Source organism: Garra rufa, chromosome 7 (assembly GCF_049309525.1).
Source record: "Garra rufa chromosome 7, GarRuf1.0, whole genome shotgun sequence".
NCBI classification, from domain to species: Eukaryota; Metazoa; Chordata; class Actinopteri; order Cypriniformes; family Cyprinidae; genus Garra; species Garra rufa.
Genome location: NC_133367.1, coordinates 45798387 through 45818344, shown reverse-complemented (window position 1 = coordinate 45818344; position 19958 = coordinate 45798387). Strand labels below are relative to the sequence as shown.

Here is a 19958-nt window from a genome sequence, read left to right as displayed (position 1 = left end):
GCGTTATCTTTTTTTAAAGCCGCTACTTCTTGGACCGTAGACTGTAACTGAGTTTTGCAGTCCTTGATTTCGGCCGCGTTAAACTCGACTGCCTTGGCTATGCTGGATAACATGATGTAATTTTGTTGTAGCCGAGTACCTAGTGTATCCACCTTATCCATTAGCTGCTTTATTGCTTCTAAGACTGCATTCGTTCCTTCTTTACCCTCTGACCCAGTGTCCTTCCTTTTAACTGTTGGTGCGTTCTTTGCCAGCGAGAAAGGATCTTTTCTTTTAGTATTCTCGGTGGAAACCTCTATCCTTATCATACTCATGGCCGTCAACTGGCTCATTACTGCGGGACAACGCAAGATTCTTCTTCCTAGTCATGGTGCACCTTCTTTCATTTAGTTATTATTTTCTTGATATATGCTACTTCAAAAAAAATGAACATATTATATCGATTGGATAGCGTAACATGTGAAAATCTGGGACAGTCCTTCAGATCTCACAACGTGCAGTGCACCCGATCCGCCATCTTGCCCGGGATCCCCGTTACTCCCCAAGATTGGAAAAGCAGTCATCAGTCGGACATTACGCAAATGTGTAGTTCGTGACGTGTGGCCGTTACAGAAAAAGATTTGAATTGCTGACGACTCGTTTAGGCGAATGTGACTGTACACTGTGAGTTTCTGTATTTATTCATTTCACAAAGCCTTTATTTTGTGTTTCAGATTTATATAAGCAGAATGTGATCTCAATTCAATCACCCACACAATATTATTCCTAAATGACAACAAATCCACAAGACTATCCAACAAATCCAAATCTGAGAATATGTATTATTATTCTTGTTGATACATTCTTACAGTATTCCTACTATTTGTCAGTTGATGTTTGCTCTGTTTCTGTAGCTGGTGTGATTCTGGAGAGTCCTGTTCATCCTGTGACTGAAGGAGATACTCTGACTCTACGCTGTTTATATCAATTTACAACCCCACCAAACCTCAGAGCTGATTTCTATAAAGATGAATCACTCATCCAGAGTCAAACTACAGAGATGATCATCTCTACTGTCTCAAAGTCACATGAGGGTTTCTACTACTGCAAACACACAGAGAGAGGAGAGTCACCCAAGAGCTGGATCTCAGTCAGAGGTGAGAGTCAATGAAACTGTGAGCTGATTTATTTCTTCTTATGTTCTTGTTCAGATATGGTGCTTGATAAAGTGATTGTGTGTCTCTTCTTCAGTGTCTCATTCAGAGTCTCAGATCTCAGTTCTCCACATACTCAGTTCAGTTCTGGCACTTTCTCCATATTTGTTAGTGACAGTCGTGCTGATTTTCAAATGCTGCAGGATGAGAGGTATTTGTCTGATTTATTACATTATGTTCAATTAAACACCAGATTGGTCAGCATTATTGTTAATACTGTGTAGTTTGTCATCCTTTGGGTTTGTAAGGTGCTTACTAAAGCTGCTTTGAAGCATGTATTTTGAAAATTGCTGTAAAACAAATAAGTTAAATTGAATCCGTCTCGCACCTCCTGTTTTATCTTTTACTCTACAAATACATAACTTTCCTCACTGACAAAACACGTAACGTCTTTGTTTTGTCTTTTCTAGTCAAATTTGATTACTTATAGTTAAAAGATGATGGTAGGAAGATTATAAAACCAATAAACAGAGATAAAGAAAGCACAAACCTGTTCAAGTAATTGTTTGATTGTTCTGTGTGTATTTAACAGTTGCATCTGTTGATGAGCAAGAAACTGCAATCTGATCTTAATTTGTTGTGATGATGAGAAAACTTCAGCTTCATCCTGGAGTCTCAGTATCTCAGTCACAAGTTCAGACTGAAAGTGATTTCTTACTGTAAAAGTCACTTTTTGAGAGTGACTCCTTTGGCATCTCACAGCATCGCAACCCTTTTGACTTCATGTACTGTAGTAAGTGAGTGAAACAGGATCTTCAATGAAAAAACATGTAGGGAAGTCTATGTCTACGTATATTGTTTCATATTTCTTGTTCTGCTTTACTATCATGTAAAAAGTGATACACTATATTTACTCAATAAAATTGTCAACAAATTACAAGCAATATTATTAATTAAATTCAACACATAAGGACTAATCAAATGAGATGCTTACAAATTCGCCATTCAAAATGAGTAAAATTGCACAAAAATTATAAGTAACAAAAATACTGGTTTAAAAAAAAGAAAACAACTATGCTAATGAATACTGTTATGCATGCCAGACCAATAGTTGGTGATCAAGAAACTCCCTGAAAAAACATAATTTTTTTGTTTACATGGAGATGATACAGGCATCATGTTCAAAAGCTTGTGTTTTCAGGCCCCAAAACAGAGTTGTTGAAGACACCTGATGTTACCAAACAGAATCACTGAAGGAGAAAATCATTGTTTAGTTTACCATTACAGTTGTCAGTGTTTGCTTTAGTTGGGCTCTGGACACATGACTAGCGTTAGATATTGTTCGACTGCTGTATAGAGAGAAAAAAACAGTTGGGTGGTGTTAGTTGTGTTTAAAAAACAACAATTTCTTTGTTTGAAAAACTATAGCAAGAACAGTGAATTACAAGAAAAACAAATATTTCTCTAAATATAAGCAACAGTGATACTAATTAAAAGTCTTATGTGTTTATGTTTTGGGAATGTAACACTATTTCTTATCACGTTATCAGTATTATCACGGTATTGTTAGAATGTGCTGGAAATGTTGGAAAAGTACTGACACATAAATCACTTACATTTAAAATCAACAAACAGCAAGTAAAATGATTTTTTGTTTCCATAATCACTAAAACAATAACAGTACCAGTGAATTTTTAATTGAAACATTAACGACAACAGTTTATCTAATAGCATGTTCAAATATCTAATGCAAATGTTCAAATAACAAACTTATCTGAATTGTTTAAACATCTAGAATCCACATAAGCTTGTTTTTCATCAACTGGTCAAAGTTTACAGCAGACCATGCAAATTCGGTCAGTTTTTTGGCCTGACAAAATCTGCACACAAGCTGAATGTAAACATAAGTCTCTGTAAATCCACTCTATGTGCTGAATTAAAGCTGTTTCTGTCAAATTCCTGGGAAAGCAGTATTGTGATTAAGAACACTTCTTCATTGGTATTACATGGAGCGAAAATGAAAACAGAATGCCATCGAATCTTTTCTGAAGACATCTTTTTCCAGTATTTACAATGAAATCACCTATATTTTTTTAATGTATTGAATAGATTTAAAGGATCTTATTTTATTATCTGCTTGTAAGCTGCTGTCTGCTCGTTATTTTATGTTCTTTGATAACATTTCAATCATCTGTATAAAACTCTTTACTTAAAATAATTGAATCACCACACTTTGAAGATGTTAACCCATTTTTTTTCTTCATCACAAATAAAATCACATATTTTTTTGTTTAATGATTGAACACATAAGAGATTAACCATGTTGCAAATGCCCCTCGTTGCAACCGTCCCCACTCTCCCCTACATATTCCTGCAGAGTTTTGCTCCAACCTTGATCAAACTGTATCTGAAATCAACCCTATACCCTCATTCACTATTCCCTACATTAGGCCACTAATACAGTTCACTTGAAGGAGAGAATGAAAGCAAGTGAGTGAATTCAGACACTGAGTGCACCGAAAGGACTGGCGTTTTTGCAGAGTTTGTGCTGCTTGCTGTTTAATAATCATTTGAAAGTGGCAGCTGGCAGCTAAGATGAAAGGATTTCTCTTGAACTGGAACTTGTCATGAAAAATATGTACAAATCTTAATAAATTTAATAATCAAATAAAATGTAAGTTTTACATTCTGTAACAAAAGGACGAACCAAGACTATAAAATGCTGGGTTAAAAACAACCCTATGCTGAATAAAATATGGACAAACCCTGTGACTAGGTTTAATGTTCAACCCAACCTTTTTTATTAAATTCAGTCATTGCTTAAAAATTACTATATTTCTTGTTTAAAATGAACCCCAAATAGGCTGTAAATGATCAACACCTCAGTATTGTGGTACATTATAAAACAGTATGCAAGAATAATGTATTTTGTAATTTAATTCAAATTATTAAACGGATGCCACCTTATTGGGATAATAAATCTCTCCCTACACCTACCCCAACTCTAGCCAATATTTATTGTCAATTTTTCAATTATCTCTTATTTTTTATTGAAAATAAAGGCTTTTCTGATGTAATGGGATTTGAAACACGAGAAAAAATTGTTTGGCCAAAGTCGGATTCAAGCTCGATCACGTCAAAAAGACCACGTCATGCTCTACGCCACTTGAGCTGTTGTTATAAGTTCAATAAATTAACATTTATTCATAAGCTGAAAAAAATAATAATTAAATAATAAACATTTTTCTAAGTGCTTATGAATAAATGTTCATCTTTTGATTATTGCTAATGCCTCTAATAATTAAATTGTACTCAAAAGTCTGTAAAATGATTGGCATTAATGACAAATTGCAGTAATTCACATTATTATACATAAAACTTACTGCATTTTTCTGTTTTACTAAATGACACAAATGTGTGTGAAATTACAAAAAATAATCTGTAATTAATACAATAATAAAACTGTCAGATGATAAAATGGTCAAATGACTGGCAACAATATCTTCCAAAAAAAACACATAAAATTTACGTAAACTCTCCTTATTACAAGTGTTTCCTGAATTATTGTGATCAAACACATTTACTGTATAAATAAATGAATAAAACATCAGCAACAGAACATTAAACACTAACAGATCTCTCTAGATCTCAGCATCTTCACTCATTACAAACCAGTCTGACTTTATTTCTTTCATACAAAACTTATTATTGAGAATTATTAGCGGTTTCAGTGTTGCAGTTCAGTTTAACAACACCCAAAGTACAGCTGTGAGGAAAGTATATTCAGGTGTTTTAACTTGGAATAATAAGAATAAAGATTCAATATTAGGAGACTCAAACTCCTCCTTGTCAGGTGACACATGAAAGTGAAACTATTACAGCAGGATCTGTTTTGTCACATGAGGAAGTAAACTACGTTAAGAGAGAAAAACACAGTGAGTAACACAATTTCACAATCATCTTTGATAGACAAAATCAATCCTGAGACTGGTTTAAAGTGAAACATTAACATAAAGTACAACATTAAGCAGTTTTAGATATTTTGAAAGTAGTTAAATAGCATTAGAAGAGAAAACTTCTGTAAATCGTCAGATTGCACCTTTACTTTCATTTTAACACAGTGCTTGTCTGAATTTGTTGTGCTGTTTATGATCAATTTGATTCTGTGTAGATAATGTCAGTATGAAATAGTTTTTCATGAGTGCAGGTCATTACTGTGAACTGACTGTTGAGACAGAGCTGGATTTGAGGAAATTAATTTCTGAGATGATTCATAACTCACTCTGTGGATCAACATCTGGATCTGCTTTTAGATGAAACCATGGCCTCCAGAATTAATCTCTCTGATGAACATGAAACAAAGATAAAGACAGTCAAGAGGTGAGAGAACTTCAAATGTTTCGCATTTTTAATGCTCAGAAACAATAAATGTATACTACAACAGCATTTTCATGTACAGTCAGATTCAGGAGGTGAGTCAGATTTACTTGAACACATCGATGTGTCTGTGAGGAAAAAACAACTGATGGATCTTTCAAACATTTCTATAATGCATGAATGAAAAAAGCACATGGGGCAGATTCATTTTATTTAAATGAAAATAATACTTTAATCTTTTAACTCTCACGTCACAACAGACTACTCAAGTGAAATATCAACATTAATGGGAGTTTGAAACAGTAAATGTGTTTCTGTCAGAGCAGTGTGAGATTTTCAGAAACAGTTTGTATTGCTGTTATATTTCAGTCTGTGGCAGAATCAATCTCCTGAACCCAGCTGTGTGTCCATGAAGAGTGACCAGTCAATGGGTCATCCAATTGATTTCAGTTTGGGAGAATCATCTGCTGATCTGAGGTGTTGTTTAATTTACAGTATAAGAAATAAATGATATTCATTAATTTACTGATGTGCATTAAATACATTAGTATATTTACAAAAATGTTCAATATTTGTTTAACAACAGTCAAAAACATAAAGGACCAGAATCACAAACAGCAAAGAAGAACTTAGACTCCATTTTCAAGGTTGGTTTTGTGTGTGTGTCCATCCCAACACAATAATTCATGCTCTAAATCTTGTGTATTGATCCTTTGGTTCACCTTCTCTGTTACTGAATAGATGTTTATTGTTTCAATATTTATTATGATTTCAGGAGCTTGAGCACAGAATCGTCTCTGTGGTGAAGAGTGAGTTAAAAAGTTTTAAGAGACTACTGAGTCCAGATTACCCAGAATGCTCTGAAAGAGACCATTATGATGATGAGGGTCATAACGGAGTCAGAGAGGGGCTTCTGAAGATCACACTGCTCATCCTGAGGAAGATGAAGCAGACAGACCTCGCTAACACACTACAGACCAGTAAGAGCTCTGGATCAGCAGATTATAGCCTGTATTTTTATGATCAACCTTCTGTCTTCAGTCACTAATGTTCCTGAATGTCACGACACATCTAACATATCAAACCTAAAAATACATTTCTAAAATATTGCTCTGCCGATAACAACAGTTATTTCCTTTGCTCAGAACTGATGCCTGTGTATCAACAAAAACTCAAATCCAGACTCCAGGACAAATATCAGAGAATCAGTGAAGGAATGTCCAATCATGGAGACTCAACACGTCTGAATGAGATCTACACAGAGCTCTACATCACAGAGGGAGGCAGTGGAGAGGTCAATAATGAACATGAGGTGAGACAGATTGAGACAGTGTCCAGGAGACCAGAGACACAGGAAACACCAATCAACTGCAATGACATCTTTAAACCCTCACCTGGACAAGACAAACCCATCAGGACTGTGCTGACTAAAGGAGTCGCTGGAATTGGAAAAACAGTCTCTGTGCAGAAGTTCATTCTGGACTGGGCTGAAGGAAAAGACAATCAGGATGTTCATTTCATATTTCCACTTCCTTTCAGGGAGCTGAATCTGATACAGAAAAATCTCAGTCTTGTGGATCTTCTAAACCACCTTCACACAGAAACCAAAGAATTTAAGTCGTCAGATTATGAAGACTACAAAGTCATGTTCATATTTGATGGTCTGGATGAGTGTCGACTACGTCTAGATTTCCAAAACAATCTGAGCTTGTCTGATGTAACAGAATCAGCCTCAGTGGATGTGCTGCTGACCAACCTCATCAAGGGGAATCTACTTCCTTCTGCTCTCCTCTGGATCACCTCTCGACCAGCAGCAGCCAATCAGATCCCTCCTGAGTGTGTCCACCAGGTCACAGAGGTACGAGGATTCAACGACCCTCAGAAGGAGGAATATTACAGGAAGAGAATAAATGATCAGAGTCTGGCTGATAGAGTCGTCACACACATCCGATCATCAAGAAGTCTGTTCATCATGTGTCACATACCAGTCTTCTGCTGGATTTCAGCCGCTGTTCTAGAGAGGATGATGGGTAAAGCAGAGAGAGCAGAGATTCCCAAGACTCTCACACAAATGTTCACACACTTCCTGATCTTTCAGACCAAACTGAAGACACAGAAGTATGATGGGAAATATGAAATCAATCCTGATCAGGCTAGAAAGACTATTCTGTCTCTAGGAAAACTGGCTTTTGAACAGCTGGAAAAAGGGAACCTGATCTTCTATGAGGAGGACCTGAAAGAGAGCGGCATTGATGTCAGAGAAGTGTCAGTGTACTCAGGAGTTTGTACCCAGATCTTCAGAGAGGAGTTTGGACTGCAGCTGGGGAAGGTGTACAGCTTTGTTCATCTGAGTATTCAGGAGTTTCTTGCTGCTTTATTCAAGCTGCTGTCCTTTTCTGAACAAAACACAGGACTGAGGAATGAGTTCAGGTCACCAATGACCAGTTTACTGAAGAGAGAAGTGGACAAGGCCTTACAGAGTGAGAACGGACACTGGGACCTTTTCCTCCGGTTCCTTCTAGGTCTCTCACTAGAGTCTAATCAGACTCTCTTACAAGGCCTCCTGAGAAAGACAGTAAGCAGCTCTGATATCAATCAGGAAACAGCTGAATACATTAAACAGAAGATCAGAGAGAATCCCTCTCCAGAGAAATCCATCAATCTGTTCCACTGTCTGAATGAACTGAATGATCGCTCACTAGAGCAGGAAGTCCAGACATACCTGAGCAGAACAGGTGACCTTCGTCTCCTTGGAGTGTCTCTGTCTGCTGCTCAGTGGTCGGCTCTGGTGTTTGTGTTGTTGAACTCAGAAGAAGAGCTGGATGAGTTTAAACTGAGTAAATATGATCGATCAGAAGAATGTCTCCTGAGGCTGCTGCCAGTGATCAAAGCATCTAGAAAGGCTGAGTGAGTATTTTACATTGTCTTTGTTTTATTGACATTGTTTTATACGGTATAGGTTTGTGTTTCTCTGTGTTACTGTATATTTTAAGGTCTTTCTTATTTGACACTCAGCTATCATCATAAAGCGCTCTACTAATGACCTGATGAGTTGAATCAAGTGTTTGATTAGAGAGATTTGTCTAATCTGTGCAAAAAAAAAAAAGTCAAGAATAAATAAATATAAATAAATAAATAATAAATAAATAAAATAATATAATATAATAAAGTCAATATGCCTTTAGGAACAGGGTTGTGACTCTCTGATATTATAAATATTGGAATTGGGATCATTACCAATCACTTAAAAGTTACATTCAGATTTCTTGAAAAAAAAAAAAACACTTAAATTCAATCTAATAATTCATAAGTTATTAGCAGAGGTGGAAAGAGTAATAAAATATGCTACTCAAGTAAAAGTATTGTTACTTCAATTAAATTTTACTTAAGTACAAGTAAAAGTACTGGCCAAAAATTATTTTTATTATTTATTTATTTTTTGCTGGGTGGGGGATTCAAACAAAACAAAAAAACAAGGGGATATTCTCAACCTGGTTGTTTTTATTTGAGGAAACAACTTTACAAATTAAAGTGCAATAAAAACAAATTAATAAGATACAATAAAAAAATAACCATATAAAACATTTAGGGAAATTTTTTGGCAAATAATCCCATAAAACTTTAAACATCACAACCACTGAATGTTGCATAAACTGTGAATTCAGTAGAGCAGGGGCTCCCAACCTTTTTTTACTGCGGGGCCCCCCTCCTTCTCCGTTCAATTTTGCAAGGCCCCCCTATGCCAGACATGTCCTCTTATTTATTATTGTCTTATTTATTTATTTATTTACTTCCGCAGTAAAGAGAAAAGTGTTTATTTTTAAGTCTTTTTTATTAACCAAAAAATTTGTTTTGCCTTACTATTCTTCTACTGCATGTTATATAAAAAAAAAAACTTAAAATTCAAACAAACTTTAAAATAAAACTTTAAATATACCTTATAACTTTTAAAGAAAACCTCTGCTAAATTCTAACTTTTTAAAATTATATATACAGATTTAAAGCACCTGAATTCCTTACTGAAGACATTCTTTACAACTTCAGAGTACTTTTTCTTAAATAAGTGAACCTGCCTTACCAAACAGGACAGGGAGATGCCAAAAGACCACTAAACCTATCCCTTTGAACCTGACTGACTGAATATCTACTGTTTCCATTAAAAAAATTAACACACGAACTCAAACTACAGCAAATACATTCTAAATCTGTTGAAACGCATCGATGTGAAGGTTCGACACAGACACAATCATTGAACTGTCAGTGCGCGCCTGATGCTCATAAACACAGAGCCTCACTCCTCTTCTATGGGTGAGCATTCATTATAAAACACTCACAGGACAATAATTTGGACAACTAGGCAAAAGTTTTGAGGCAAAAATACGATAGGGATCAAAGCCCAGAGAACGCGCATAGTTTGTGAATCAATAGCGCAGAATGTACGACTCTGATATACACGAGTGTTATACATTAGGCACGCGCAAGTTTGTTACCTTGACATTAGCGCGACGGTTTGCTTCATACATTCAGCCGAGAGATGTAACTCTGCAAAACTGTCCGTCTCCATCTTTCTTGAGTTAGCGCTGTGTTTGTTCTCCCACTCACCAAGCAATCAGTAGTTTCCGGTGCGCGATCCCCTCCTTCCCTCCACACACATTTTTTTTTAATTAATTTTTTTTTGTATTATTTTTTTATTTATTTATTTTTATTTAGTAACGGATGATATTTGAAATGTAGTTAATAAGAATATTTAAATGAAAACGTACTTAAGTAAAAATTAAAAAATTTTAAAGTTACTTTAAAAAGTAGAAGTACACAAAAAACCTACTCAATAACAGTAACGCGAGTAAATGTAATTCGTTACTTTCCACTTCTGGTTATTAGACAAAATGTTTTTTGGTGAAACTGGGGAAAAAGTGAAAGATTTTTAGTCAATGCCACTCAAGGGACAATAGATGCAAGCATGTAGTCATGTGACATTTTACTTTTTTTTTTTCTCCAGAAAAATATGGTTACTGTTTGGTATGCAGTTTGTTAATAAAGATAACGTCTATTTGAAAATGTGCTTTATCGTTTTCGGACGTGTGAGAGCCATATCGTCAGGGGGCGTTCTGCACTCATCAATCCCCTCGAGAGCGCTCTCACCATGGCCAGATTTTCTGGAATTTACCGATGTCTCTGTAGTGGTTACACATGACATGTAATTCATATTATGTCTATGGTTACACAGGGCTGCCACCTCTCACGTATTCAGTGTGAGACTCACGCAATTGACACTTTTCACACACTCTCACGCCACACATCCATTTTCTCACACAGTCAAAAGCACCCTCAGTTAAAACTGTAATAATAAGATATTGGCTAAACAGATTTGGCAAAAGCTCCAGTGCGTATTTGTGTTTGTGCTCTGGACATCGCCAAAAGACAGTGTTTTCGTAGCGCTGAGCAATGTAGCCAATCACAGACATTTATATTGATCTAGAACGCCTGTGATTGGCCATTGTGTTCTGAATTCGCTCACCTCTAAATGCCAGATTGCACTTGTGGACTCTCACTGTAAATAAGTGGTTCATTGATAATAAAAGGACTTTTGCGATTAACTGAAGCGACACGTTTTAGTGATTATCAAGGAAGGGCTATTGCGCACACCAAGGCTACGTTTAATCCGTTTAGTATTTGAATAAAAGTTATGTTTTTCGTTCTGCTAACAGCTGTATACCCGGTACAAGAAGCAGAATTTCAGGAGTGATAAATCCCTCATGAATGAAGGATTAATTTTCGAATATGAGAAAAATATAATTCCTCAGAACAGCAGACTACAGAAGAATATTTGAATTTTCGTGTCAAAATATATATTGTTTTAAATGCAGTTGCAATTATTTATAATGACTAAATCTAGGAATTCTTTTACTGCACATAACTTTTTACCACAACAAGAAAAGTAAATAAATTTGCAGCACTGCAGCAGTTATTTTACGTTATTTTATGATAAAAACACAGTATGACATTTTTATAAATATATATAAAAAAAAAAAAATAATAATTTCACAATGCTGAAGTCAGACCAAATTTTAATTAAAAAAAACTGCTCATGCGAACATGTGTGTAGCACCTTTTTTGTATCATGATTTAAAATGCAGTGTTTAGTTCTAATTTTCAATTTATTATTATTTTTTAATTGCAAAAACAGTTTCATTGCCAGAAAAAAATATATATATTTATGGCTGGTAAATTCTCTCAAATCACCAAAAAATGTTGTTTGTATCATGAATAAAATGGCAGATATGGCAAAAAGTTTTAGGCCCTGCTTGTAAGTGTAGAAATTACAACAAAAGTATTGGAGCTCTGAATTGTGAACTCTCAAAGTGCACCAGATAGATGAATTTAACTGTAAAATGTACAAAATTTTCTTACGGGGGAGCATGCTCCCGGACCCCCCTAAAGACACTGTGGGAATACTCACTCCAAGCTGAACTCAAAAGTTGGCAGCCCTGGGTTACACATGACATGTAATTCGTTGTAAGTAAATCTAAGGGGCAGTCTTTGGTCTCATTTATCTATTATTTGTTCCAGAGAAGAAGATAGTTTATGTAGCATGTTTATGTCAATTCAATGCTGTATATCAGAAAGCTGCCTTTACTCTTTTCTAGCAACTTTTTGATAGCTGTTTTTGTTGTTGTTGTTTATTAAATATTATTACTCAATAAATAAAAATGTAAACTATATTTTAAATAATGTATTTAATGATAATTGTTTAGTATTAAGAAGCCTGTGTTCGTGATGGTGATTTTAGTTAAAGTTACATTGTTCCGCCTTTAGATGGCGACAAGAGACTGTTTTATGAGTGAACAGTTAAAAGTGACTTTGGGACTTTTAAACTGAAAATTTAAGCGGAAGTTATGTTTAGCTTCAACAACAGTTTGCCACAGCGAATAAATGGACTGAGCAGCAAAATCACCTTTAACAGAAGAATGGATGTTAATATTTTCTTCAGTAAACTTTTAAACTAATGTCATATGATCGTGAATATGAATAATGAATCAGATGCAGGTCCGTTAATCACTTGCTCAGTCCATCTCTCTCTCTCATAATACTCAAACATGATACAGTGAGGTTTTAATACAGTAATCATAGGCTTTTAATGAAGCAACTCAACTTTCCTTCGTTACTAGTTCTAAACTGACGTTTTGGAATTAGTGAGATTTGTAATATTACTTGCATATCATTGCTCTTTTGTTGATTCTGATTGCTTTATTTCCTCATTTGTAAGTCGCTTTGGATGAAAACGTCTGCTAAATGACTAAATGTAAATGTACTGCTGCACAATAAACGGGCTGAATACAAATTAAAATATAGTTCAGGTTTAAGACTCAAGTCATTTTGGGGAATATTTATGGGAATATTTGGGTCCTATTTTTTGAGTCAAATGTGAATTTATTTAATTTTGACTCTGAAGTCTATTAAAATGGGACTTGAGTCTCTCTCAGTGCCTGGTTTAATAATTGATATCTATGATATGTATTACATCTGTGTTTATCAGCAATTACATTAGACACATGAGTCCAGCACTAATAACTCATCTTTAGTTGTTCTGTTTATTCTCTGCAGTCTTTCCGGCTGTCCTATTACACAGAAAGGTGTTGCTCTGATTTCTGCTCTACTGGAGGATCCACACTGTAAACTGGAGAAACTACGGTGAGTCTCATCACATCTCAGTAACTATAAGGTTTGGAGTAAAAAGTAAAAACTCAGATGTGTTTTCTGTAGCAGTGGTTTTGTTTGCTGCCCTTTCACCCTCAGTTCAAACCCTCTTTAAATAAATGTATAAATAATTAATAAATACAAAAAATTAAATTGGCATCTTATTAATTGCAATATTTTGATGAAGCCTTTAGTGTTTGTCTTTAATATCACAGCTACAGTGACTGCTAGAATCTAGAAGTGCTTCTTTCATTATTGCACACCAGTATTAGAGTACAATCGGGACAAAGACACGTGTCTCCTCAGAGTTATCAGACAAATGAATATTGAATGCAACTTCCAAAGGGAAAATATAGAAATATATGAGGTGGAAAGAACAGCTTTTTATGTCAGACTCGAGGTAAAAGACTTTTTGACAATACCGATACAAATACTTCAATTAAAGTAATGTTTTACACAGTGTTGGGGAGGTTACTTTGGAAATGTAATAGATTACAGATTACAAATTACCCTATTTAAAATGTAATAAGTAGTGTACCTTTTCAATTACTTTAGAAAAGTAAAGTAACTGATTACATCTGATTACTCTTTGATTACTTTTTTTTTTTTTTTGATTAAGTTTCTAATGGATATTTTCAACTAAATCATTTCAAGCATTTATATAAAGCAGGTGTGACCTTACAGTAGTTTACTGTTAGAATTTCAAAATCTTTCATCACTTGAATTAAGATTATATTAATTTATTTTATAAAACGGTTAGTTCCATTCCTCAATTCTGATTGGTCAGCAGCTGTGTCGTATTCATGATACGGCACTGCTATGACCGCTTCACTCAACGGTTTTGTGTATCATTGAACCCCCTTAGCAACCACCCTTAGCAACGTAAACACAGCTGCAGCAGTTAGGGACTACTTTTTACAGCGGAAGGCAGTTAATGATTTTACTTTATGAAAACGTACAACTTAATATATATAAATTAATATATATTTTTGATTTTAATATTTTTATTGTGTGGTAACCGTTTTATAAAAGCAATAAGGTACTTGAGGCCATGCTGTATCATGAATAAATCACGGCTGAAGGGGTTGCAGGCACTCCGCTTCGCGTCGTGCCTAACAATGCCCTTCAGCCGTGATTTATTCACGATACAGCACGGCCTCAAGTACCTTATTGCTTAATTAAAGAAGCCATCACAAAACCAGACCTTATAACAAAAAAATAGTTTACTGTTGTTACAAAATCAAAATTTTGCATAGCTATGACAGGACACACTGGAAAGTAACAATGCCTTAAAAAAGATTTCTTTAAATATATAAATTATCTATTTAAAATAATAGATAATTATTTTTAGTTATTTAAGAGAAAACACAATTCTAGATTATAATAATTTAGTAAAAACAAGTTTTTCTTCTTCTTCTTACTGATATAATAATAAAAAAAGTAACAATCTGCATACTATTTTTTTTTTACCACTATGTGTGAAGGGAAATCATTAAACCATACAGGGCTAATAATTATTTCTCACTAACAGAAGAAAGAATAGATTCTAGAATAAATACTGCCAAATCCTAACAGACTCCATTATTGTAGCTGTGTCATAAAATCCATGGTATTGTTTTTTATTGTTTTAAATACAGTTACATTTAATCTAAAACACTGCTTAGATTCAGTGACCAACTGGGGTGCTTCACTAGATGATAGCTCGATTTTGCAAGAAAGAATGGGACAAACTAATTGAGATATTTGTCCACTAGGTGGCACGTTAGGTCAACATCGATCTATTTTATGAAACCTGGCACGAAAGTATATTTTTCTTGTTGAAGAAAGTCAATGAATTTAAATTCTAGTTTTGATCTAAACAAAAAGATATAGTTTAAATCAAAGCAAGAATTCCCATTTAAGAAATAATATTACAAATGATTTATAATTACTACAACTGACTTCCAGTCACAGCCTCAGATGAAATCAACTGAAATAAAAGCAGAGGAGGATTAAACAGCTCCACACACAGCATTACCAGCTTCACACATTACTAACCAGGGCTGCGTTTCCCAAAACCAACTTTGGTCACAAGTTCAGTCGTTACCAACAGAGTTCAACAGAAGTTGTGACCATAGTTGGCTAATGATGCTTTTGGGAAACGCACCCCAGTTTGACTTTATTTGTCACACAGAAGTTCACACTGAGAATTAACAGAGGTTTATTTTCATAGTTTTAGTGAATTTCATTTGAAGGTTACCATTTTTAGGGCCCGAGCACCGATGGTGTGAGGACCCTATTGGATCTGCTTCGTTTATTATTATTATTATTATTCTTCTTCTCCGGAATGAATCGCATTTTTGAGGGCCTAAACATACCCGAAAACTCATGAAACTTTGCACACACATCAAACCTGGCGAAAATGGACGTCTGATATGGGTTTCAGAGATGGGTGTGGCAAAACGGCTCGATAGCGCCACCTTTACACGTTCCGTGGTGTGCGCTTTCAGCTGTGATTCACGTACATGCATGAAAATCGGTACACACATGTAGCTCACCAATACCTACAAAAAAGCCTCCTGGGACAAAATCCGAAACCCAACAGGAAGTCGGTTATTATTAATTTTCTTAGCAAAATTTGTGTCATTTTTGCCATTTTCAGGCGTGGTACTTGAACGAACTCCTCCTAGAGATTTACTCCGATCAACAGCAAATTTGGTGAGTCTAATCTAAAGCCCTTTGTGACGTTAAATTGTGAAGATCTAGAGTTTTCATCGAAGGGCGTGTCCGTGGCGGCCTCGCAAATTTCGATGTTTCGCCATGAAAAAGGAAGTTGCTATAACTTAGGCATAAAATGTCCGATCTGTCCCAAACTTCACATGTGTGATAACACTCCTGACCTGATGACATCTACATATCCATATTCAGTTATAGTCATAGCGCCACCTGCTGGCAACAGGAAGTGTCATGCTGTACTCTACAACCAACTCCTCCTAGAGATTTATACAGATCAACACCAAAATAGGTCAGTCTAATATAAAGGCCTTAGTGATGTTAAATTGTGAAGATCTTGAGTTTTCGGTAAAGGGCGTGTCCGTGGCGGCCTGACAAATTTCGAGGTCTCGCCATGGATATAAAACTTGTTATAACTCAGCCATAAAATGTCCGATTTGCCTCAAACTTCACATATTCGATAAGAGTCCTGGCCTGAACACATCTGAAGGCCAATATTCTATTATAATCACAGCGCCACCTGTTGGCAACAGGAAATGACTTGTATCAAACTCCTCCTAGAGATTTAATGATATCAACATTATATTTGGTCAGTCTGATCTAGAGGCCTTAGAGATGTTAAATTGCAAAGATCTTGAGTTTTCGTTGAAGGGCGTGTCCGTGGCGGCGTGACAAAGTTTGATGTTTCGCCATGGACATAGAAGTTGTTATAACTCAGGCATAAAATGTCCGATCTGCCTCAAACTTCACAAGTTTGGTAAGAGTCTTGGCCTGAAGACACCTAAAGGCCAATATTCAGATATTATCATAGCGCCACCTGTTGGCAGCAGGATATATCATATCTTTCACTAACTCAAACATACCAAGGTCAATCTGCACCAAACTTCATATGTTTGATGAAAGTGGTGGCCTGAACACATCTACATGCCAATAATCAGTTATAGGCATAGCGCCACCAGCTGGCAGCAGGAAATTTGGCACATTTAAGTGACTTTGACATATTTCTCCTATTTTTACTGTATTAAAAGCATACTACCCACCATTTGCTGTGTTCCTAAAGCCACCGGTCGGCGGTGAGCCCGTGTGCGAGGGCCCGTTCATCGCTGCTTGCAGCTTTAATTTGAATAGTGTTTGCTTTAGTTGGTCACTAGGTCATTGTCTTTATAACATTGTTTTTTAAAGCACATTATCATAACAAAGAAAAATTCAGATATACAGATCTTTGAACATCACGAAACAAGCTACTAAAAAATCACAACACAAATTTGAATTTATTTATTGAGGGAAAGCCCCTTGAGATGCTCCATCTAATTTTCGAGGGGGACCCTATAACGCATACATAGAACAATACGAAATACAACACAAGTAATAAAAAAAAAAAAAAAAAATCACAGCTCACTTCCCTATTCACCCACCCATAATCTACAATTATGTCAAAAAATATAAATAAAGCATGCACATACAAAATAATATACATTTTAGTACAGTAATGAAAACCTAAATATAAATATGTAGTTTATCAGAAATATTAATAAAAAAACATTTTTGAAAAAAATAAAAAAATAAAAAAAATAAAATAAAAATAGAAATAACATATACATAAATATATATATTGCCTATAGACAATTCTCACTCTAAAGTTAAAAACATAAACAGGTTGTTTTCAAGTGAGATATTAAATTAATCCTAAAAAGATGAAAAGATGTAATTGATTTAAGGGAAGAAGGAAGATTGTTCCAATCATATGGAGCTTTATATTGAAAAGACCTTCGACCAACTTCAGTAAGGATTGTAGGAATAAAAAAATGTGGATACTGCATATGACGAAGTGTATAAATAGATGTAGATGAAACTAAAAACTGTTTTAAATAAGAAGGAAAATTTAAATAAATACACTTGAAAAGAAACTGAAGCCAATGATATTGCCTTCGGGATTTAGGTTGAAGCCAACCAAGAGCTTCATACAACATACAATGATGAGTTCTATAAGGACATCTCAAAACAAACCTACATAAAGAATTATGAATAATGTTTAAAGGTTTTAAATTGGTATCAGAAGTATTTTGATAAATAATGTCTGCATAGTCAATAATAGGAAGAATTAATTGGGAGATTAATCTTTTCCTGACTTGAAATGAAAAGCAATTAATTGAGCGATAAAGAGAACCGAGACACCCATATGATTTTTTAGTAATATAGTCAATGTGATGCTTAAAAGACAATTCAGGATCGAGCCAAAGACCAAGATATTTGAATCGATCGACTTTACATAAGAGTGACCCATCTTTAAAAATAATATCTAAGTCAAAAGAGTGAGAACGATGACATCTTCTAGAAAACACCGTACTACAGGACTTCTTTTGGTTAAGAATGAGTTTATTTTTATAAAACCAATTCTGTAATGAGTTAAAGTCTAACTGCAAAGAGGACTGAATATATGAAGTATCAGAATGAGAAAAATAAATAACGGTATCATCTGCATAAAGCTGAATAGACGAATGTAAGCAGATTTTGGGAAGGTCGTTAATAAATAAACAAAAAAGCAAAGGACCTAGGGTTGATCCTTGGGGAACACCCTTGTCAACAACCAAGTAATCCGAGTTTGAACCTTGGAATGAAACATATTGTTGTCTATTATGAAGATAAGAATAAAACCAAAGAAGAGAGTTTTGATCAAAACCTATAGAATGTAACTTATCAAGCAGAAGATAATGATCCACCATATCAAATGCTTTAGAAAGATCGATAAAGATAGCACCGGTAGTTTGACATTTATCAGAAGAAGTAAACAAATCACTGGTGAATTTCATTAGAGCTGTAGTGGTAGAGAAATTAGGTCTAAAACCTGACTGAAATGGGGACAAAATATTAAACTGATTAATATAATTAGATATTTGATTGAAAATTAATTTCTCAAAAACCTTTGCTACAGTACAAATAATAGAAATTGGACGGTGATTATTCAAATCAGATGGGTCACCACTTTTGAAAAGAGGAATAGTCTTAGCACATTTCCATATGGAAGTCATTGAACAATCAAATCACAAAGGAAATTAATATTCACAGAATCAAAAAAACAAAAAAACAAAAAAACAGCTGCAATTCAGAGACCTACTCACAATCCTCCACTCACGAAATAAAGAATAAATAGTCCGAAACAAATTTAGTCACTTTAAAAAGAAAAAACGTACTTATAGTCCAACAATCACAGAGTAGAGGATAAGTAGTCACGGAAAAAAAGATCGGCATCCTCGGGGCAACGAAACAGTTTGGGCTTTCCATCCACCATAACTCTTAGAGTTGCAGGAAACAGTAGAGAATATTTGACATCAGCCGCACGAAGGGTTTTTTTGATAGTGTCAAACTGTCGCCGTTTCTTCGTAACAGTTGCACTGTAATCCGGGAAGATGTAGACTCCTGTGCCTTTGTATACAAGCTCGTCTTTTTCCCGAGCCAGACGGAGAATCCTGACTTTATCCTGGAAATTCAGAAACTAGGCCAGAATTGGTCTGGGTTTAAGCTGTGATCCAGATAGGAAGGTTGGCGAGCGGTGCGCTCTTTCGATAACTGGAGCCGTGGGAAAGTGTTCTTTACCAAGCAATTGTGCAATCAGTTGATTCAAAAAAGATAACATGTCTCTACCTTCACTCTTCTCCGGGATATTAACAAAGCAAAGATTTGATAAACGGCTTCTGTTTTCAGCCCTTCTTATTGAGGTAAGCATTTTCTTTTTCAAGGTCTTGAACACGCTTGGTCAGATTGTCCACATTATCTTCGTTTGAGCTCAGCCGTTGTTCCAGTTCAGAAACATGCTCAGAAAGCGAAGTGAGGGAGCCTTGAATTGTGCACAGGCCGGTTTGAAGATGATCAATTTTTGCATCAAAGTGAACAATCATTTCAGATTTTATCTGTTGTATAGCGTCCCAGATTGATTGAAGACTTCTGAGACTGTGGCGTTGTCCATTATGAGATATAGATGGCAACGTTAATGAGCTCCGAACGAACACAAAACAGCAACGATGAAAAGTCCGAACTTTA

At 35.2% G+C, this 19958-nt stretch overlaps 1 protein-coding gene across 1 annotated transcript in view; it reads left to right on the top strand.

Moving 5' to 3' along the window:
• The first annotated feature begins 312 nt into the window (after positions 1 to 312).
• LOC141338190 (NLR family CARD domain-containing protein 3-like) overlaps positions 313 to 19958 on the top strand; it is a 34720-nt gene continuing 15074 nt past the window's right edge. Inside the window, exons 1-8 of the mRNA XM_073843743.1 lie at positions 313 to 370; positions 894 to 1136; positions 1191 to 1344; positions 5880 to 5987; positions 6097 to 6157; positions 6286 to 6490; positions 6656 to 8417; positions 13116 to 13202. Coding sequence (XP_073699844.1) covers positions 313 to 370; positions 894 to 1136; positions 1191 to 1344; positions 5880 to 5987; positions 6097 to 6157; positions 6286 to 6490; positions 6656 to 8417; positions 13116 to 13202 — 2678 coding nt within the window. The remainder of the gene's footprint in view (positions 371 to 893; positions 1137 to 1190; positions 1345 to 5879; positions 5988 to 6096; positions 6158 to 6285; positions 6491 to 6655; positions 8418 to 13115; positions 13203 to 19958) is intronic.